This window comes from Dromiciops gliroides, chromosome 6 (assembly GCF_019393635.1).
Source record: "Dromiciops gliroides isolate mDroGli1 chromosome 6, mDroGli1.pri, whole genome shotgun sequence".
NCBI classification, from domain to species: domain Eukaryota; kingdom Metazoa; phylum Chordata; class Mammalia; order Microbiotheria; family Microbiotheriidae; genus Dromiciops; species Dromiciops gliroides.
Genome location: NC_057866.1, coordinates 257134774 through 257157632, shown reverse-complemented (window position 1 = coordinate 257157632; position 22859 = coordinate 257134774). Strand labels below are relative to the sequence as shown.

The 22859-nt window shown below is 40.9% G+C and overlaps 1 protein-coding gene across 3 annotated transcripts in view; it reads left to right on the top strand.

The window, feature by feature from the left end:
- The window catches only part of SHROOM3 (shroom family member 3), a 246013-nt gene that overhangs the window by 60425 nt on the left and 162729 nt on the right, over positions 1-22859 (top strand). For 2 of the 3 annotated variants that reach the window (XM_043971909.1, XM_043971906.1), the window contains exon 1: positions 21538-22739. In XM_043971909.1, the coding sequence (XP_043827844.1) occupies positions 22660-22739 (80 nt within the window). In that variant the 5' untranslated portion in view covers positions 21538-22659. Of the gene's footprint in view, positions 1-20121; positions 20227-21537; positions 22740-22859 lie in introns of those variants that run through there. The other variant, XM_043971907.1, reaches the window with a different exon arrangement.

The following is a 22859-nucleotide window of genomic DNA, read 5'->3' as shown; positions in this document are numbered from 1 at the left end:
ATGTGGAAGGGAGAATTGTTTAATTATTTTTAATGACAATATTGCCTAGTAATTGTGAAGGACCTATTGAGGTTTACATAAGTTACAAAGTATTATTTGGAGACTAGTTAACCATGTTTGGGGATTATACTGGTCCACCGATTTTCATCTTGCCTTATCTCATCTACCTTTGGACCTTTTGCTATTTGGATTGCAGAGTTTAGAGTATATTCATAATATACTTAAAGTATAAAGTATACATAGAATTCTTAGGGTATGGGGAGACCCCTTGCTAGGTACTAGGAGTACTCTGCTCTTAGAGAGTTCTTAGAACAGGGCTTCTTAAACTTTTTTCACCTGTGACCCCATTTCAACCAAGAAATTTTTACATGATCCCAGATATATAGGTATATAAAATAGGTATACATAACCTTTTACTGTTGCCAAATTTTTCATGACCTCCCCATTCAGTTATGCAACCCCATATGGTATTGCAACCCACAGTTTAGGTAGCTTTGCTAAAATAGAGTATGTGTTAGAGACAAGGCAAAGAGAGAATTTGAAAATCAGATCAATTAATTGGGCTTCTTGGAAGCAATTCTGGGGGAAAATTTTGTTGCCTAAAGTGAGTTTGAGGGATTATATATTTCAATTGTTCACATCCTCCTCATTATCTCAGATAATTGAACTTTGAGTCTTTTAATGAACTTGAGCCAGCAGGGGAAGGAGGTGGAGAATACAAAAAAAAAAAAATCTATGTGTGCTATTAAGAGAAACATAATCTTTCAGGGAATATATTCCTTGCCCTCACTTTGACATTTACAATCCAAGTATCTCAGTCAAGGGAGCTAGGTGCCACAGAGACGCTTTGATAGCATCTCCATTCAAGCAACCTTCCTCCAAATTCTGAACGCTTCCCTGCTTTGTGATGTGACAGCTGGGTGAATTCAAATGGGAAAAAACAGGGAACAAATCTTGGTGATCACTGATCTTCTTGGCTTCATTCTTTCTTTTGTTGGCTCTATATATTTCAAAATCCTAAAAACTTTTGCTTCAGGGGCTAAGCTATGTTCTGACCCCCAAGGAAGAAGAAAATGTGCTAAAACTTCAAGGAACACAGTGATATGGGGCAAAAAGGAAAAGGGATTGGTTTCTGCTTCATGGGCAGAATACCTTTCTAGGTCCATGAGGAACATAGCAGGAGTTAGTAGCTCTTGTTCATGTAAAGCTTAGTCATTTGGGATGTCAAATCTAAGAGGTCTTTAAAAAAAATTTTTTTTTGTTATTTTTTCTTAGCACCAAGGAATAAACATTGTTATATGGCATGAGGCAAGGGTAGGCCTCTCTAGGATTTTTTTTTTCCTTTTTGCTGCTGCAGATGCTTGAACAGAATTGAAAGATACTGTTCTGGGGACAGCTAGGTGCCACAGTGCATAAAGCACCAGCCCTGTATTCAGGAGGACTTGAGTTCAAATCTGGCCTCAGACACTTGACACTTACTATCTGTGTGGCCCTGGGCAAGTCTTTTAACCCTTATTGCCCCACAAAAAAAGAAAGGAAGGAAGGAAGGAAGGAAGGAAGGAAGGAAGGAAGGAAGGAAGGAAGGAAGGAAGGAAGGAAGGAAAAAAAGAAAGAAGAAGGATAGAAGGAAGGGGGGAAGGAAGGAAGAGAAAGAAAGAAGGAAATAAAGAAAGGAAGAAAAAGAAAGAGAGAGAAAGAAAGAAAGAAAGAAAGAAAGAAAGAAAGAAAGAAAGAAAGAAAGAAAGAAAGGAGAAAGAAAAGAAATTGTTCTGGATCATTGGCCTCTGTATTTGCAGATATTAATAATGACTTTCATCCCCACAAACTTGGTTACTAGGTGATGGTGTTCTTTCTTTGTTTCTTTGCTTCTTCCTTCCTTTCTCTTTCTTTCTTCCTTCCTTCCTCCTTCCTTTCTTTCTCTCCCTTCTTTCCTTCCTTTTTCCTTCTCTTTCTTCTTTCTTTCCTTTCTTTCTTTCTTTCTTTCTTTCTTTCTTTCTTTCTTTCTTTCTTTCCTTCCTTCCTTCCTTCCTTCCTTCCTTTCTTTCTTTCTTTCTTTCTTTCTTTCTTTCTTTCTTTCCTTTCTTTATTTCTTTATTTCCTTTCTTTCTTTCCTTTCTTTCTTTCTTTCTTTCTTTCTTTCCTTTCTTTCTTTCTTTCCTTTCTTTCTTCCTTTCCTTCCTTCCTTTCTTTCTTTCTTTCCTTCTTTCCTTCTTTCTTTCTTTCTTTCTTTCTTTCTTTCTTTCTTTCTTTCTTTCTTTCTTTCTTTCTTTCTTTCTTTCTTTCTTTCTTTCTTTCTTTCTTCCTTCCTTCCTTCCTTCCTTCCTTCCTTCCTTCCTTCCTTTCTTTCTTTCTTTCTTTCTATCTTTCTTTCTTCCTTTTTCTTTTGCAAATGAAACTCAAGCATTTGCCAAGGATGCGGAGGAGTTGTAGTTTGCATTAGTAAGATTAGAGATGTGTTGAGTTAGCAGAGATGAACAACATTGAGCTGCAGTGTCCCTGGAAAAACCATTTGCTCGACTAATGGCTCTTTTCTTCCATTATCTCCCTAAATTTCTTACAATTGTTACTCTTTGCTTCTTTTGTAAACATTTCTGAGTCTGCCTGTTAGATTTTCAGGCTACCTCAAGACTTTACGCAAAAGCCCCCCCCCCAACACACACACACTTTTTGTCAAATTGGGCTAAATGTAGCTATTCCTTCTGCTTCCTCTAGCAATGGGACATCTGATTTGTACAATGTAAAACCATGTGATCTTGTGTAAACCCATAAGAGGACTGTGGTGGACACAATAGAAGTCTTTGTTGCTCAGTGATTTCAATCGTGTCTAACTCTTCATGGCCCCATTTGGGGTTTTCTTAGCAAAGATACTTGGAGTGGTTCACCATGTTCTTCTCTAGCACATTTGACAGATGAGAAAACTGAGGCAGAGTGAAGTGACTTGCCCAGGGTCACACAGCCAGTAAATGTCTGAAGTCAGATTTGAACTCAGGAAGATGTCTATCCAACGCAGCACCACCTAGCTGCCAAAAGAAGGCTAGTTTCCTTTCTATCCCCTAGGTACTCAACATCAAGTTTTCATCACATTTTCTTTCCTCAAGTCTATTCCTAAGATTTTCACAATAAACACTTTGTACTCATGAGCCTGCAGGAGAAGATTTAAGAATTCAGCTCCATTGACTCTGATCTAACTCAAGCTCCTTTCATCTAAATCATAGTTACTCTTATCAGGTATATCTAAATGTCTCTTCTCTAGAGAAGAATAATTTTTGTCATTTTATAACTGATAAAGAAGTAGCATAGTAAAATGGCAAGTGTATTGGTGGGGGCAGCTAGGTGACACAGTGGATAAAGTACTGGCCCTGAATTCAGGAGGACCTGAGTTCAAATTTGACCTCAGATACTTGACACTTACTAGCTGTGTGACCCTGAGCAAGTCACTTAACCCTTATTGCCCCTAAAAAAATACAGTGTTAGGAAATAAATGGAGTGGCTTGTTTGAAGAATAGCAAGGAGCCCAATGTCATGATGTCAGAGTACGTGGAGGGAAGGAAAGTAAAAGAAAACTGGAAAGGGAGGAAGGGGCCAGGTTATGTTGGACTTTTGAATACAAACAGAGGATTTTATACTTGATCCTTGTTGTTATTTGTCCTTTGTTCTAAGAGAACTAATGACATCAGGAAGGTAATATCATGACTTGAAGTGAATTGGATTTAAGTGAGGGAGGGGCTGTGCAGTCACCAGCCTCACTCTCTCCTCTGGAGCCATTTCGGTACAGTGGCAAGATATACCTCAGGACCACTGGAGATGGCCCAGGATGCACTGGGAGACCTTGGCCTTTTCAAGCTAAAGTCTTTCCCAGGTCTCAGTTTGTCTTAGCCAATGCCCATTCACTTGATCCTGGAAGTGATAAAGAGCCACTGGAGTTTATTGAATGGGGGGGGGGGGGGTTGATATGGTCATACCTATGCATTCCTTGACCAGGTAGTAAGTATAAGGCTTAAGGGATGGTGCTTATTTTCAGTTTCCTAAAAGTAAATACATTTATGGAGAGCCAAGATTACCATGCATTCATAAGGATGCGTTCTTTTTTCTTTTTTCATAGAAGTCTTATTGATATTTTCTGTGGACAAAGAATGCAGAAGACAGCCTTTGGATATAGGAGATTAATGCAATATCTTTAATGTGTGATCGTTTTAACAAAGTGTGAGCCTAGAGTTGGGACCAGATAATTTGCCATTGACATCTCTTTCCAGATGACCTTACTTTCTGACATTGTTGGTCAGTCGTAGCCAATTCTTCATAACCTAGCAGACCATAGCATGTCCATCATGTCCTTGGGGTTTTCTTGACAAGGATACTGGTGTGGTTTGCCATTTGCTTCTCCAGTGGATTAAGGTAAACAGGTTAAGTTACTTGCCCAGGGTGACACAGCTAGTAAGTGTCTGAGGCCAGATTTGAACTCAAGAAGATGAGTCTTCCTGACTCCAGGCTCTGGACTCAATCCTCTGTTTCACCAGCTGCCTAACTACTCTGACATTTGATCATTTAAAAACCTATGTTGAATTACATGCCAGAACTTCCTTTGAAATATATATATGCTGCATTAGCTAATTTGCCAGCCAAACAGAGGTGTAATGATTTCAGTGTAGTTTTATAGCAGATTTGGGAGAGTGACTTCCTTTTTTTTTTTTTTTCAGGGCAGTGGGGGTTAAGTGACTTGCCCAGGGTCACACAGCTAGTAAGTGTCAAGTGTCTGAGGCCAGATTTGAACTCTGGTCCTCCTGAATCCAAGGCCGGTGCTTTATCCACTGTGCCACCTAGCTGCCCCTGGGAGAGTGACTTCCAAAGAATTTCTGCTAGGTACAGCTAGGTGGTACTGCAGTGGATAAAGCACCAGCCTTGGATTCAGGAGGACCAGAGTTCAAATCCAGCCTCAGACACTTGACACTTACTAGCTGTGTGACCCTGGGCAAGTCACTTAACACCCATTGCTTCACCCCCCCCCCAAAAAAAAAAACCAACCTAATTTCTGCTCCTTAAATTAGAGTGATTTTCAATACCTTTGGTAACCATTATGGGATTCTAAACTCCCATATGCACAGGGGACAGGACTGTGATACAAAACAGCTCCTACATATCTTTGTAGTTGTCTAAAGAAGTGTGAAACCCTCCTGGGAATTCTGATATTGGGATCAGCCCAATGGGAAATCGATGAAATTCTTAATGGCCTATAGACCGGGACATTTTTTTCCAAAGAGCTAGTCACCAAACTGCCCCCAATCCCACCCCAAGGTGCAACTATGAATCCTTAGATTTCCACCTCTAATCTAATGTCCTATCTAATCGCCTCACCTCATGGGAGTTTGTTTTCTTTGCTTGGTGAGCAAATTTCTCCCCACTTTGGCAGCCTTAATTGTTTTCATCATTTTATAAGCTACCCCAAAATGGTACTATAAAATACATGGAATTAGATCCACGTGGCTAACAATTCAATTAGAAAGACAAAAAGGAAAGATGGCAAAGGTCAGGAAGTATTTTTAGTTCCAGCAAATCTGAATCACACATCTAGGGAGAGGTCTTTAATCTGTCAGCAGTGACAGCCCTTTTGACCCTTTATTGTAAAAGCTGACACTTAAAACATGCTTCTTAAGTTACCTAATTTGATCCCTACAACCCTAGTGTCAGAGGTGGGCTTTGAAAACTCCAAGTCCCAGTCCAATATGCTATCCACCATGCCATCCTTGTCTCTCAATTCATGAGTATGAAAAAACTAGGGATCAGCTGGAAGCTTTTGTTTCACCTGAGTGGGAATAAAGAAATGAGAAAAGATATTTTCTCTTGCTTGAACTAGAAGCTAGGAGTAGAAGAATATGTGGAAGTTTCTCTTTTTGGCTCTAATTTTTTTTCATGAAACGTTTATTAAATGAAGATTAATTACATTAGTCCTTGTTTCATTTTTAGGTCATCCATTCATTCAACAAAAATGTACCAAGTACCTCCTATGTGAAACAAATTATGGGAGGCCTCATAGATGACACAAAGATGGATGATATAGTTTTTGGCTTCACAGAACTTAATATAACACATACTCAAATATAATAAAAATTATAATATTCTGAGTCCCTGGAGAATCGTTTTAAAGGACTGAACCCTATGACTGTGAATTTTTCCTTATTCTAACCTAAACAGATTTCACAGTGTTCAAAGCATGACTTCCTTTTACAATGTGTATAATTGAGCCCCATCTATATTATGGCTTTACACTGTATATACACTGTATATAAATACTGCATTCTATGAATTTCCTTCTCTTAGAATAATAAAATGTCATTTGGAGTCATGGAAGAAACTATTCAGAAAGAAAATGGAAAAGTGCTGTGGGATACAAAATTCTAAAAGTCATTGAGACAGAGATCTGAACATGATCAATCAATTTATTAGGGGATCTGGTGGTCCCCTAGTTAATTGGGTCCAGCACCTTCCTGGGCAGCAAGGTGGTGAAATAGAGCACTAGGCTGAGAATCAGGAAGACTCATCTTCCTGAGTTCAAATCCACCCTCAGATATTTACTAGCTGCCTGACCCTGGGCAAGTCACTCCACCCTATTTATCTCAGTTTCCCTATTTGTCAAGCAAGGTAGAGAAGGAAATGGCAAACTACTCCAGTATCTTTGCCAATCAAACCCCAAATGGGGTCGTGGGGAGTTGGACATGACTGAAGAATAACAATAACAACAAAAAGACCTTCCTCCCAGCCAGGGACCTCTCCCTCTGGGTGCAAGCTACCTTTTTACACTTAAGAGAACACTAAAAATAGGAGGTACAATTCACTGATTAATCAGTTCCAGAAGTGGGGAAATGTCATGGTTGGCTAAGGGAAATGTCCATCAATCATAACCACTTTGTCAACAGGCCTATCACAGGTCATGAGACCTTCCACAGGTCATCAACTTTAGATCATCCCAAAAGGCGCTTTCCAAGGGTCATAAGACCCTTTCAACAGCTTAACAGGGCTTTCTACAAGTCATAAGACTCTAGTGTCCAAACAGCAGTATCCTAAGGTCCAGGAAGTTGTGGGTTTGAAGCAAAGGTCACAAGGGAGTGAACTGTAGTGATTCATAGGGGTCAGGGGGTAGGATGTAGAACACATGAAACTAATTTCAAACACAGTGTACTTTGGCCAGGGTGCAGTATTAATGGATCCGTATTATTTGCCTGACACAATATGAATCTATCTAATGGCTCTAATATAATTAATATAATCACATAATGGTAGATTAATCAATCATGTTTTATTCTAACAGAATTAACTAATATAGCTAACAAATTCAATCCTATTCTGCTTAATTACCAACACATTCACTGATACCCAGCAAATCACAATAAACTGGATAAATGTTGATTAATTTGAGTAGGGGTATCAAAATTATTGTCACTGTGCATGTTGGGAAGGTCAACTTTCAATTATTTAAAAGAAAGAAGAGAAATAAAATACACACCAATATACTACTGAAAATAATTTTCACTGCCTATGAAATGTAGTATGTGTGTGTGTGTGTGTGTGTGTGTGTGTGTGAGTGAGTGAGAGAGAGAGAGAGAGAGAGAGAGAATACCCTCCCTGAGATGATGGCATTATTTGAATTGCCTTGCATATTTCCACTGGGCTAGAACCAATTACCATTTTTACATAATTGACAAAAACCAAATACAACTGCATGTGACCATTTCAGGAATTGAACCTAGAAATTTGAGTATGGGATGTAGTCTTGTATACTACTAGAGAGATTTCTGAATCTTAGCTTGGGGACAAGGAGCAGATAAATTTTATTGGGACTCAGACACCCATTTGTGTAAACAACATACTAAATGTGAACTGTTTCATGGAGACTCATTGATGTTCATGCATTTGGAAACTCCTAAATTCTGAGTTTCTTGTACTTTGCCTTTTTTATTGCTCTGCATGCCACTGGTGTAAGAAAAGAGAAGTCAAAAGGAGATTTTTCAGTAGGAACACATGATAGTGCAAAGTATTTTTAAAAGGACTGGGTATTTAATATTTGTTGCATTGAATTGAAAGGTGGGAATGGAAAATATTTCCCCTTGGGTCCCTTACTCCTGTTCCACAAAACTTGAATCCTGAAAGAACCAGGAGAAGCTAGCTGGCCCAGTGGATATAGCACTAGGCCTGGAGTCAGGAAGACTCATCTTCCTGAATTCCAATCTGACTACAGACACTAGCTGTGTGACCTGGACAAGTTATTTAACCCTCTTTGCCCTGTTTCCTCATCTGTTAAATGAGCTGGGGAAGGAAATGGCAAACCACTCCAGTATCTTTACAAAGAAAACCCCAAGTGGAATCACAGAAAATCTGACACGACTGAAAAACAACAGGACCAGGAGACCATAGAATCACATGTCTGTATATTACTCTTTGTGTTTCTGCCCTTTCTCAGTCAACAAGCATTTGTGAAGTACCTACTATATGCTAGACACTGTACTAAGCATTGAGGATACAAAGACAGTCCCTGCCCTCAAGAAGCTCACAGTCTAATGGGGGAGACAACATGAAAACAACTATGTACCTTAGGCAAGTCCCTTAACCCTGAAGAAAGAAAGAAAGAGAGAGAGAGAGAGAGAGAGAGAGAGAGAGAGAGAGAGAGAGAGAGAGAGAAAGAAAGAAAGAAAGAAAGAAAGAAAGAAAGAAAGAAAGAAAGAAAGAAAGAAAGAAAGAAAGAGAAAGAAAGGAAGGAACAAATGAACGAACAAAGAATGAAACAAAGAAAGAAAAAAGAAAGGAAGGAAGGAAGAAAGAAAGAAAGAAAGAAAGAAAGAAAGAAAGAAAGAAAGAAAGAAAGAAAGTTTTGGTCATGTTGAGTTTGAGATGCCTATGGGATATTCAGCACAAGATTTCCAAGAGACATTTGGTAATGCAAGACTAGAGGTTAGGAGAGAGATTTTGTTGTTGTTTAGTTGTGTCCAACTCTTCCTGACCCCTTTAAAGTTTTCTTGGCAAAGATATTAGACTGGTTTGCCATTTCCCTCTCCAGCTCATTTTACAGTCAAGGAAACTGAGGCAAACAGAGTTAAGTGACTTGCCCAAGGTCACACAGCTACTATGTGTCTGAGGCCAGATTTGAACTCAGGTCCTCCTGATTTCAGGCCTGGCACTCTATCCACTTTGCCACCTAGCTACCCTAGAAGAGAGCATGGGTTGGATAACTTGATCTGAAAATCATCTTCATACAAATGATAATTAAACTCATGGGAGATGAGGAGGCCAACAAGTAAGATAGCATAGGAGAAGAGAGGAGGCCTCAGGAACAGAGCCTTGGGGGATACCCACAGTTAGAGGGTGTGGCTTTGAGGAAGAGCCAGAAAGGAGACTGAAAAGAAACAGTCAGACAGGTAGGAAGAAAAACAGGAGAGAATATCCAGAAGAGGAGAGTGTTCAACAGTATCTAAGACTGTAGGGAGGGCAAGAAGGGAAAGGACTGAGGGCAGCTAGGTGGCATAGTAGATGAAGCACCAGCCCTGGATTCAGGAGGTCCTAAGTTCAAATCTGGCCTCAGACAATTGACACTTACTAGCTGTGTGACCCTGGGCAAGTCACTTAACCCTCATTGTCCTGCAAAAAATTAAAATTAAAAACAAAGAAGGAAGAGGACTGAAAAGGTAGTTAGATTTAGGAATTAAGGGATTCTTGGCAATTTTGGAGAGAAAGGTTTCAGTTGAATGATGAGAGGTCAGAAGGCAAACTACAGAAGGTTTAAAGGAGAGGGAGGAGAAAAAGCAGAAACACTGGATGTAGATGTAATGAGTTTGCCCATGAAAGGGAGGAGATATAGAGGATGAAAGCTAACAGGGATAGCCAAATAAAGTGAGGGTTTCTTGAGAATGAGGGATACATCTGCATATTTGTAGGCAACAGGGAAGTACCCAATAGAATCCTCTGCATTTCTCATGGATCTTCTGAAAAGTAGGATCCAAATGCTTCTGAACTTGTACCAAGGGAATCTGGTGAATTGGCTATGCTCATCACTGATGGACAGAGAGACCCTTGTGGTCCTTAGGCCCTGTTCTTGGTTTTTGCATCTGACCTGAATAAAAAGATGAGGCATATCCTGAGGATCAACCGGGAGGAATTAGTATCCCAGAGCTAGAAAGACCAAACAGTCTTGCGTGCCCAGGAAATGCCTCAGACAGGCTTTGTTTTTGTTGCTCTGATCTGAAAATGACAGCAAGGATCACAGCCTTTTATGATGGGTGCCTCAACTTTAATTGGCAGGTGCAAGTCCTGCCTGTAACATTAGTCCCCGGGACCCAAGTCAATCAGATAGCTTTCAGCATTTCCCAACAAGATGAGTTTCATCTTATAATTAAACAGTAATCATCGCTTCCTTGCAGTTAATGACTGGCTAGAGGAGTTGGAAGAGTCGTTAGGTTTATCAGCTTTATAATTTATGAAATTTCAAGTTCTCCATTTGCAGTGTTGCAAAAGGAGAAAGCAGTCCCCAGATTCCAAAATGATTCGGAGGAGGCTTCCACCATATTTCATATGGATTTGTATCCATTAACTTTTTTTTTTCAGGGACTGGTTTTGTTGAGAGATAGAAGAGCAGAGAACCATCTGGCCAGCGTCGAATTGCTGCAACAGCCCATATTTTAGAATTGAAGAATTTGATAAGCCCTTCCTAATGGAGGATATAAATCTTCCCTTTGTCCAATGATTGCCCTTATGCTCACGTTTCTGTATGGAGGAACACCATTCTCTGAGGGGATCATAGATTAAATTGGACTGGCCTGTTTCCATAGTAAGTCAGTTGCATTGCTAGCAATAGAATCATAAAATATTAGAGCAGGAAGGAAAGTAGAGATCATCTGGTCTAACCCACTCATTTTACAGAGGAGGAAACTGAGGCATGGAGTGAGGAAATTATTTGCCCACACTAGGTCACACACCTATAAGTGGTAGAGCCAAGGGTTCTAACTTGGATCTCCTGATTCTGGGTCAAGTAGAATGCCAGTATAACTCTTCTTCCCAGTAGAAACTTTCCATCTCCCATCAAAATCAGGCCTCTTGTCTTCTCCCCAAACTTCTTCCTCATGGTTTTCTCAATGGTCAGTAACATTGTTAAGATTGAAGTCAACTCTTCTTAATTTTTAACAATAATTTTAGGGGCAGCTAGGTAGCAGAGTGGATAAAGCACCGGCCCTGGATTCAGGAGGACCTGAGTTTAAATCCGGCCTCAGACACTTAACACTTACTAGCTGTGGGATCCTGGGCAAATCACTTAACCCTCATTGCCCCACTCTACCCAAAAAACCCCCATAAAAAGCTATTAATGACTATAAACTTTATTTTAGGACAGCTAGGTGGCACAGTGGATAAAGCACCAACCCTGGATTCAGGAGGACCTGAGTTCAAATCCGACGTCAGACACTTAACACTTACTAGCTGTGGGATCCTGGGCAAGTCACTTAACCCTCATTGCCTTGCCAAAAAACCAAAACAAAACAAAAAACCAATAATTTTACATCCATCATGTTATCTTACATAGAATTATAGAATCTTTGAGTTGGAAGTCTTTGAACACGATGGCTTCCACCCTGTGCAGGAATCCTCTCAAACACAACCTTATCTCCAATCTCTTCTTGCACACTTCAGCTGATCAACTTGTATCCAACAACTACTGTGCCCTAGATCCTGTGACATATACAAATACAATCTTTGCCCTTGTTGTCTAGTAGAGGGAGATGACACATACGCTGATTTTGTATATTATGAGGGATTTAGGACAGGGACTGGTTTTTGCCCCTTTTTGTATCCCCAACACATAGCACAATGCCTGACCCATAGTAGGTACTTAATAAATGTTTATTTATTGATCAACTGATTTCAGTTAAGTTCATTACAAAAGGTGAAAAGAAAAACCTGCTTTATAGGGGAAATAAAGAGAACAAGCATTTATTTAAAGCACCTACTTTGTGCCAGGCACTTTATATAGTTGAAGAAACTGAGGCAGTGGTTAGGTGACTTGCCCAAGGTCACACAGTTAGTAAGTGTGGAGTTTTCTTGCCTCCAGACCCTGCTCTCCATACACTGCTCTACCTAGTGGCTTGGTAAGTCTTATGGGGAAAAAGATCAATGCTTTTTCTGGAATATCAGAGAAGCCTTCATGAAGGAGATCACTTGGGTGTGAAAGGATGGGAAGGAATTCAATAGGCAGAGGGAGGAAGAAGGCTATTTCTAGGCCTAGGAAACAGCAGGGGCAGTAGATATGGGCCCAGGGAAGCACAAGGCATGGGTTGAATAGACTCAAGCAGGGAGAAAACAAAGAGGGGAAGACCTGTTAGCAGGTTATGTCAATAGCCCAGGCAGTGCTAATTAAGACCTGAACTAGGATGGAACAGAGAGGAGGAAACAGGAGAGGGAGATACGGTAGAGATGGAATCAGGCACAGGGAAGAGAGATATTATGAAGGTGGAATCCATAAAACTTGAAAACTACCAGCTAAACAGGAAAGTTGAGAGAGGGGGAGTTCCAGATAACAGAATCTGGCCTTAAAGCTTAACTTCAGCCAGGGGTCTCCCATGCAGATGTGAAGTGGGCTTAAGGAGGTCCAAAAAGCACTACATCACAACTGGGACAAAAGCTCCAAGCACAGTCTTAACTCTTTTTCTCTCATGGACCCCTTTGTCAGTCAAAGGAGATCCTTTATCCCAAAAAATGTTGTTAAATTAATGGAGTAAAAATCCATTGGGTTGAGAAGGATACCAATTATATAGAAACATGATTATCAAAATACTTAAAAATACGTACAAATTCACAGACTCCAGCTTAAGAGCCCATAGCTAGGAAGAGGAAAATAGCCCTGAGGTGTCCTCCCTCTGTACTCACTCAGGAGGGAATCCTTCACCAATCCTTGGCAACCTTTTGTCATTCACACCTGAGAATCCTGTTTATTCTGTGGAGTCTGGGATGATGTTGCTGATTTATGATTTAAAGAGGATAAATGGAGATTGATCCTCCATGGGAAGATCCTTACATCATCCCAGGGTCCCCTGTTCCTACTGTTTTTGTTTCTCTTTCTCCTCAGATTCATGTTCTTCCATGTTCTACTCTTGCCATCATCTGTCTTTCTTTTTGAACTCTTCCATCCTTCCATCCTTCCTTCCTTCCTCCTCCTCCTCCTCCTCCTCCTCCTCCTCCTCCTCCTCCTCCTCCTCCTTCTTCTTCTTCTTCTTCTTCTTCTTCTTCTTCTTCTTCTTCTTCTTCTTCTTCTTCTTCTTCTTCTTCTTCTTCTTCTTCTTCTTCTTCTTCTTCTTCTTCTTCTTCTTCTTCTTCTTCTTCTTCTTCTTCGGCAATTGGGGTTAAGTGACTTGCCCAGGGTCACACAGCTAGTAAGTGTCAAGTGTCTGAGGCCATATTTGAACTCAGGTCCTTCTAAATCCAGGGCCGGTGCTTTATCCACTATGCCACCTAGCTGCCCCCTATCTCTTCTTTTAAAAAAATTGAATTTTAAGGTTTTAGTCTATGGAATAAAACAAACATTTCTGTAACATAGTATAATAAAAAGGATGTTTGCACTTGAAACTGCAAATCTATTGTGTACAACTTGCTATTCCTTTTAAATATATGATAAAGTTATCATGTAAATTTCTTTTTTCCCCTTCCCCTTCCCTGCCCTGCCCTAGAGGTAGCTACCATTAGACATAAATAGGTATATATATATATATATATGTGTGTGTGTGTGTGTGTGTGTGTGTGTATATATATGTGTGTGTATGTATATATGTTCATGTATGTATGTTAAATTATTCTATATGTACTTCTATTTATCAGTTCTTTCTCTGGATGCAAATTTCTTCACATGTCCTTTATTTTTGATTTGTGTATTTATACTAGTCAAACTGACTTAGTCACTCAAAGTCACTCTTAAAACGATATTGCTCTTACTGTATCTCTTCTAACAATCTAAGGACAGTTATTCATTTAAATTCTTCAACATCCTTCACCTCTTCCTAAAGTCAGAAGGCCAGTTGCATGAATAGACCAGAATGCATACTTGGTTGGTTGTTGTCCTTTATTTTCAAGAAGACCAAAATGGGGGCAGCTGGGTGGCGCAGTGGATAGAGCACCGGCCCTGGAGTCAGGCGGACCTGAGTTCAAATCCAGCCTCAGACACTTGACACTTACTAGCTGTGTGATCCTGGGCAAGTCACTTAACCCCAATTGCCTCACAAAAAAAAAAAGATGAAAATGACATCTCTATGTTGGGGTCAAGATACGGTGTGTTTGACTATAGCTGATCAGACCAATAGAAGTTCGGAATGCTTTACCATATGTTGGGCACAAATAGTCTATATGAACATTTGGAGTAGAGAGGTCTCTAAATTTGCACATCTCACAATTCCTTTGAGCCATTGCAATTCTGCTTTTCTCATAGAGCACAGCGCCTTCTTTGATGTGGGCATGCCATGCTGGGTGGTCCTGTGACAGTATCTCCCATGTTCCGCAATCAATTCCAAAGTTCTTCAGAGAGAGGTTGCCCCAAGACAGAGGCCAATATATAGCAACTACTCAGATGCCTGAAATAGTTCCTTTTTTACCCTACCCATACCCTTTCATCACCTATTTGGCTATGCTTGATTGGGCTCCTGGTTACATTTGCCCCCAGAGAACATTCCTTTTTCCATCTTATGAGAGAAAAATCACAATGTTTTCGTGGAGAAACAACAGTTGGTTTCTTTCTGCTCCCCTTCCAGGCCTTTTGTCATTCAGTTTCCTGGCAATCCACCATGATGTCAAGGACTGCTTGTTCTGTATCTTTTGGGGGAAGGTAGGATTCTGGTCGAGCTCTGGAGTCTCAAAGAAGCTCAAATCTCAGAACATCTGGAGCCATCACAAAGAGGTCAACTCTGGCCTCAACCATTTCCTTGACTGAGGGACAATCCTAAGAGGTATCAATCAAAGGCATTTTTCAAGGAATGGAGCAGTTTTTAGGCACTATCTATATATGGGGTGAAAGGAAGGAAGGAGAATTTATTAAGAAGCTACAATGGGGGCAGCTAGGTGGTACAATGGATAGAGCACCAGCCCTGGATTCGGGAGGACCTGAGTTCAAATCTGGCCTCAGACATTTAACACTTACTAGCTGTGTGACCCTGGGCAAGTCACTTAACCCCAATTGCCTCACAAGAAAAAATAAAACAAAATAAAAGAACCTACAATGTGGGGCAGCTAGGTGGTGCAATGGATAAAGCACTGGCCTTAGATTCAGGAGGATCTGAGTTCAAATCTGACCTCAGACACTTGACACTTACTAACTGTGTGACGCTGGGCAAGTCACTTAACCCTCATTGACTCACAAAAAAAAAAGAACCTACAATGTGCCAGGCACATTGCTCAGCATACTAAGCACTTTACAAATATTATCTGATTTGATCTTCACAAAAACCCTGCAATGTAGATGATGTTACTATCTCATATTATGATTGGATTTGAATTCAGGTCTTCCTGACTCCAAGTCCATTGCTGTAGCCACCTAGGACCCTCATCCACTAGAATTTCCTCAGGACAGAATGGAATCCTAATCAGTTTACTGAGTGAATACTTGTCCTTTACCAGTTCTCTGTGGGCATCCACAGGCACCTCAGAATTAGCTTGAGCTTATAACAAAACCCCAGGAGATTTACCTGTGAGACCCTGGTCCTTGGACCAGATATCCAGTGTGGACTGTCCTAATAATAGCCCAGAGGACCTAACCTTGATATTTAGGTTTTTAAGTTACCTTTTAGGCCCTTGTTTATCCCACAGATCTCTAGACCAGGAAGCTAGGCCTGTCCCGGGCACCCTCTAAACTTCAGAAAGAGTTTGCAAGAGGTCTTCCCACCCAGAATCAGAAAGCCAGGTCCACACAATTTTATGTGGTTGTTGAATATAATTATGGCTCATTAAACAAGGCAGTGTGATGCCTTCTCCCTTTTTACTGGAAGCTTGCTTTCTTCAGTAAAGAGTATAAAGTTTCCAAATGTACCTTATTATTCTTGCATTTTGCCTGCTATGTAATACCTGTGTCAGGTATCCCTTGGTTATTTTTAAACCTTATGGCAAACACACAAATATCCACACCTAGTTGTTAAACAGCCACATCTCTGTTCTCAGCCATTAGGCTCCAAAGGAGAACCCAAACTGGAAAGTGTAATCACAGTGGCATGGGCATAGGCATGGGCATGGGCTCCCCAAGGAGGTGTGTGTTCTAAAAGAATTCTCAAATTCTTCCAGCAATGACCCAGAACCCACTTGCTGAGGATTTTGTAGAGAGCATTCTAGCCTGATTATGGCTAAGAGTGACTGACCCCTGGGCCAGTGGTTAAGAACAATGTTATACAGTTGCATAAAATTTAATGGGAAATTCAATGTAGGTTCTTTCTTTATCCCCTCAATTACCACTTTGCTTGAAAATCACTTTGTTGATGTGCTCAGAAAATCTCATTTACCCATTATTGCCGATGAATCACAATCTGTTTATTCATTCTTGGTCCCCAAGGATGATCTGTGCTGTAATTTATGCATTTCTATGAAAACTACAGTATGGGAGAATACTGCCATGAGAAACACCTGCATCTACTGAACATTGAAGGAATGATGCTAATAGGAACTTAACAATTCAGTCAAACAGTCTTGTAGCACTTGGCACTAGCCCTGGAATCAAGAGGACCTGAATTCAAATCTCACCTCAGACACTTCCTAGCCGTGTGACCCTGGGCAAGTCACTTAACCCTCATTGCCTTAAAACATCCGGGGCCATCTCCAGTCATCCTGATGATATATGTTGCCACTGGACCAGATGGCTCTGGAGGAGAGAGTGAAGTTGGTGACTTTGCACAGCCCTCCCTCACTTAAATCCAGTTCAGTGCAAGTCATGACATCACCTCAATGTCATAGTCCTCTTTGAGAATGAAGGACAGGTGCAGCTAGGTGGTGCAGCGGATAAAGCAGCAGCCCTGGATTCAGGAGGACCTGAGTTCAAATCTGGAATCAGACACTTGACACTTACTAGCTCTGTGACCCTGGGCAAGTCACTTCACCCTCATTGCCCTGCAAAAAAAAAGAAAAAAAGAAAAAAAGAGAAGAGAATGAAGGACAAAAAACACAGAAGAGTTCCTGCCGTCAAGGAGCTTGTATTCTACCTATACTTGTTAGTATATATGATGTAATTACAAAGTAATTAAAGGAAATTTCAACGGAAGGCGCTAGAAGCTTGGGACCAGGAAAGGGAAATAACCAGAGTTCTAAATAAAACTAAACAGTCACCTGGGTCTACCAGGTATATTGTCTGAAATATTCATGCTTGCAAGTCATTACCCTCTACTAATGGGACCTAGGTAAACTGAGGGATTTAGTCTTTACATTGAGAATGGAATAAAAGATAGGTCCATAGTTGTAATTGGGGAAGACAACAAAGCAGCCTGTCATGTGTAGAGAAGGAAGACTATGAAAGATACTCTAGGTTGTTTTAGGTAATGAAAGAGAATTTTCTTTCTAGCTAATGAATGAATCAATCAGTGTCTTTATTAAACACCTCCTATGTGTCAAGAACTACTCTAGATGATGGAGTGCAAAGAATTTAAAACTCCCTACTCGCAGGAAGCTTTCATTCTAATGGGGGAGATGACAAATGAAAACAAAATAGTTGTCCTTCATTCTCAAAGAGGGCCAGCATGACATCACTATGTTGGAGTCAAGGTACAGTGTGCCTGACTGTGGCTGATCAGACCAAGATGAGCGTTGAAGTTTCCACCACAGATCAGGCACAAATAGTCCATGTGAACATTTGGAGTGGAGATGGCTCTAAATTTGCACATCTCACATGTCTTTTGAGCTACTTCAATTCTGCTTTGCTCACAGAGCACAGCACTTTCTTCCATGAGGGTATGCCAAGCTGGGGGGTCTTGTGCCAGTGTCTCTCAAGTGACACAATCAATTCTAATATGGAATCAATTACATATAAAATTATATATATGTATGTATAATTACATATAAAAGATAGACATTTTAAAAAAGAAATATAAAGGGAATAAATACAGTTTTAAAAAGAAATATAAAGTGAATAAATACAGAGTAGCTTAGGAGGGGAGAGTGTGGTAAGGATGGAGTGGGGTGTGGTAAGGATGGGGAAAATCTTCATGAAGGATATGGGACCTAATTTGTGTCTTAAAGGAAGAGAGGGACTCTATGAGGTGGGGATAAGTTGGGAATGCATTGCTGGCAGAGGAATTGGCCAGTGCAAAGGCAAAGAGATGAGAAATGGAGTGTCATGTAGGAGAAACTGAGAGGGAGAGGGCCAGTTTGGCTAGTTCACAGGGTGTGGGGGAGTCATTGAAGCCACACTGTGTAGGGCTTTAAAAGACAACCAGAGGAGCATGCATCTTCTCCTAGCAACAACAGGAAGCCACAAGAGTTGGTTGAGTAGGGGAGTCACGTGGTCTAAACTATGCTTAAGAAAAATTATTTTGGCAGACATATGAAGGATGGGCTACAATGGGGGAGATTTGAGGCAGTCCCATATAAGGTGCAGTGGTTCTTCTTTACAATTCTCTGTATAGCTGATGTGGAAGTGGATGCTATTCTGGGAGGGAGATGCCCAGTGGTTCCAGGACTCAATAGCATCCTTCCAGTCTGTTGGTCTCTTTCGATGGTAGTGTACTGAGAACTCAGCTTAATACATCTTTTACAGATGCTTTTTCCTTTCTCAAAGTTTGAGTTTAGGCTCAGTAGGTGTTAATTGAATCTAGGTTTCTATAGTAGATGGGCTTCAAACAAAGCAGGCAAATGCTGTTGGACGATATTACCCAAGAATAACATCACTGAAACCAGGACTGCGACTGCAAGTTTGGGCCATGGGTGGAGTACACTGTCAAGTCAGAGACCTGAGATGTTTTTCCAGGTCAAAGGGACCTGCTTCTCTGGCACTTGCTCTCTGGGCTAGTAAAGAATCCCTGGCTTTTAGTCCTGCCCATCTTATCCTTTTCATTAACACTAAATGGATATAAAAATGCCCAGTGTGCCTTGTTGGCCTTTGGATATCTATAACATGATTTCTAAGAGCTCACAGGTAAAAACAACAACAACAATAATATCTAAATAGCGCTTTAACACTTAAAATGTGCCACATGTGTTATCTCATTTGATCTTCACAACAGTCCTTGGAGGGAGATACTAATATCATTTCCATTTTACAGATGAGGAAAAAGAGGCAGACAAAAGTCAAGTGACTTATCCAGAGTCACAGTTAGTAAATTTCTAAGGCCAAATTTGAGCTCAGGTTTTCCTTACTTCGTCCAATACTCTCACCCACTGTATCATAAGGGTTTTGTTATGTTTTGAGTAATTTCAGAACCATTATTTCAGGATCCTTGGGGCATAAGTGTTGGAATAAATTATTTGGTAATGTTTTCACCAAGAATCTTCCAGAGATTCAGCTATGGTATAGTGGTTAGAGAGCTGGCTTCAAAGACCAGGTCAAGAACACTTGAATGTATCCTGTCTTGTGTAACCCTAGTTCTCAGTACAGAGATATTTCTCCACTTTAACTTCCCTGCATGGATGATACTGGATTCAGAACTCTTCCCATCCCCATCTCCCTTAACTATCTGGAGAGAACCTAAAAGAAACTATATATGTGTGTATGTATGTATGTGTGTGTGTATATTTTCCTCTTTAATTTTTTAAAATTTTCACTTCCAAATCTTCTCCTTCCCTCCTACCTCCCCTACCTGTTGAGGCCAGAAATACAATACCCAGTATACATATAAAGTCATATCAAATATATTTCCACATTATTCATGGTGTGGGAGAAAAAGCAAGAAAAATAAAGTAGAAAAATATATGTTTCAACCTGCAGTCAGAGGAGATCACTTCTCTCTCTGGAGTTGGATAGTATTTTTTGTCATGGATCATTTATTGATCAGAGTGTCTGAGTCTTTCACAGTTGGTCATCCTTACAATATTACTGTTACTGTGTACAGTGTTCTCCTGGTTCTGCTCACTTCACTTCGCATCAGCTCATATAAGTCTTCCCAGGTTTTTTGACAATATCTCCTTTATCATTTCTTACAGCACAACATATTCCATTACGACAAAAGAAATGCTATATTAAGGAAGATGAGTCATCTTGCTTCACTAAAGAGTGGGACCGAAGAGGGAGTGAATTACAGCTTCCAGGTTTGTCCTTGAAATATTTCCTTCTACTTTTCCTTCTGAGTTTGTGTCTGCAGGGCCAGGTCAAGTCAAGACCTATTAAGGGATTCTATGTTCCAAGCATGGTTTGAAGTGCTGGGGATACAAAGAAAGGCAAAAACACAGTCCCACTTTTCCACCGGGGGAGTTGACATGTAGAAGACTAAGTAGATTCAAGTTGTAACCAGAGGAAAAAAGAGGACATCGGCAGGTGAGGGTGGGGCAGCAAAGATGTAGAGTTGGTGACATTTGAGATGAGCATTGAAGAAAGTCAAGGGAACTAATAGATGGAACTGAGGGGGTAGACAATGCACTGAAAAAGAAGATGGAGTGATATGTTTGAAGAACTGCCAGTAGGTTACTAGGGGGAATGTGGAGCGTATGGGTGAGAGTACAGTGTAAGGATCTTGGTATTAGAAGCAAAGGTTTAAACTGTGAAGAGCTTTAATGCCAAACAAAGGAATTTATACTTCATCCTGGAGGTAATAGGAGCTCATTCAGGAGTGAGGTGACATAGTTAGATGTATGCTTTAGAAAAATGAACTTGGGATTGAGTGGAGAATGGACTGGAATGGGGAGAGAATTGGGTCAGGGAGATGGCTTAGAGCATTATAATAATAGTCATGGTGAGAGGGATGAGGACCAGAAAAAGGCTGTATATGAAGAGAAGGGAATGCATATGAGAGATATTGTGAAGGTAGAAATGACAAAATTTTGATGATGGAACGGATATGTGGGGTGAATGAATAAGGAGTTTACAATGACACCAAAGTTTGAGCCTGGGCAACTGGGAGAACAGTATTGCCCTTGACAGTAATAAAATACTTGGGAAGAGGGAAGGATTTGGAAAGGGGACAGGAGGTAACAAGACCTAAGTTCTCTTTTAGCCGTGTTCAATTTAAGAGTCTTATAGGACATCCAACTTGAGGGCTCCAAAAGGACTGCATGTAGCTCAGGGGAGAGAATATATGGGGATGTATAGGAATCCATAAGGATATATGGATTTGGGATAGTAATAAAATCTTTAAAATGAAGGTAACAGGGCAGCTAGATGGCGCAGTGGATAGAGCACCGGCCCTGGAGTCAGGAGTAGCTGATCAAATCTGGCCTCAGATACTTGACACTTACTAGCTGTGTGACCCTGGGCAAGTCACTTAACCCCAGTTGCCTCACTTTAAAAAAAATGAAGGTAACAGGGGCAGCTAGGTGGCACAGTGGATAAAGCACTGGCCCTGGACTCAGGAGGACCTGAGTTCAAATCCAGCCTCAGACACTTCACACTAGCTGTGTGACCCTGAGCAAGTCACTGAACCCTCATTGCCCCCCCAAAAAAATGAAGGTAACAAATTAAAATAAACTTCAGTGGGGAGGCAAAGATGACTTCTATATGCCCTTTGCCCTCCTGTTATGGTGTTATGATTGTTTGATTATGATACAGACCCCCACCAGATTAGATCTAGAAATATAGACTTTGGAACCCCAGATTCTGACTTGGATGCATCACCCAAACTTGATGACCCATGTGAGATCCACAGCTGCTTTGGCTTCTCCTTTAGAATAGGAGAGTTTAACTATGTTGCAAAGCATCATGGGCATACACCTGGTTAGAATCAGAATCGGCTAATTGGAGGTGAAGAAGAAGGTTCTGGCTATTCTCTTATCCCTAATTGGGAATCTTGACACCAAGGAAAATACCTTTGAAATCAGCAAGATGAAATGCCCTTTGGGCATTTCTGAAAGTATACTTGTAATCCCAATTAAATAACGTGGTACATTGCAAAGGGTTCTGTATTCCCTGCCTTGATGTGACGCTCCCCGTATCGAGGTGCTTCATTTCTCTGGGCCTCAATTCCCTCATCTGTCAAATGAGTGGTTGGACTAGACAGCTTCCGAGGTCCCTTCTAGCTCTAAATGTATGACCTAAAGCAGATATAGTCCCTGCATACGCTCATGGCCAACCTCCCTACAAAAAGAGCCTCCTGTATTTAGCCCAGGGAATTTTACTGGGTGTCAAACCCAACCAGCCAGAATGCATCATAGTACACACAAGACGTATGCAGAATACTTCAGGCATGACCCCTCCACTCCAAAAATGGATGTTTTAGTTGGACAGCGCCCATTCTGAAATGCAGGAGCCGATCAAGACCGACTTGCTCCATACTCTGTTATTCTTCAGCTCTCCATCCATCCTCTCGGAATGTTTTCACTTTTGTGCTCATAGCACTCACTCACTACGAGTTACTGCAAAGTGGTGATGAGACAAGGCTGAGGGGTGGTGTCCATTCCCCGTGGATTTTTGTTTTCCTAATCACTGCCAGCACCGAGGCTGTGCAGGATGAGTAAGAGTCTCTTCCGCTTTGCTTGGGGCCACTTTCCTCTTCATCACTCACTGCCTCTCTTTGCCGACCTGACCTAGATATGGCACTAGGTAAAGAAGACTGCTTGGCTTTGGTGTTGTCCAGACTTGGATCCCAGATCAGGGGAAGGAGGCGGAATGTGTAAGTCTGGCATGCTGGTGGAAGGGGGATTTGTAAGGATGCCAAAGTGTTTCAGAGGGAGAACCAGGGTACAGGCAAATGAGCGCGACTGTTCAGCTTTCAGTTTATCTTTCCCTGGAA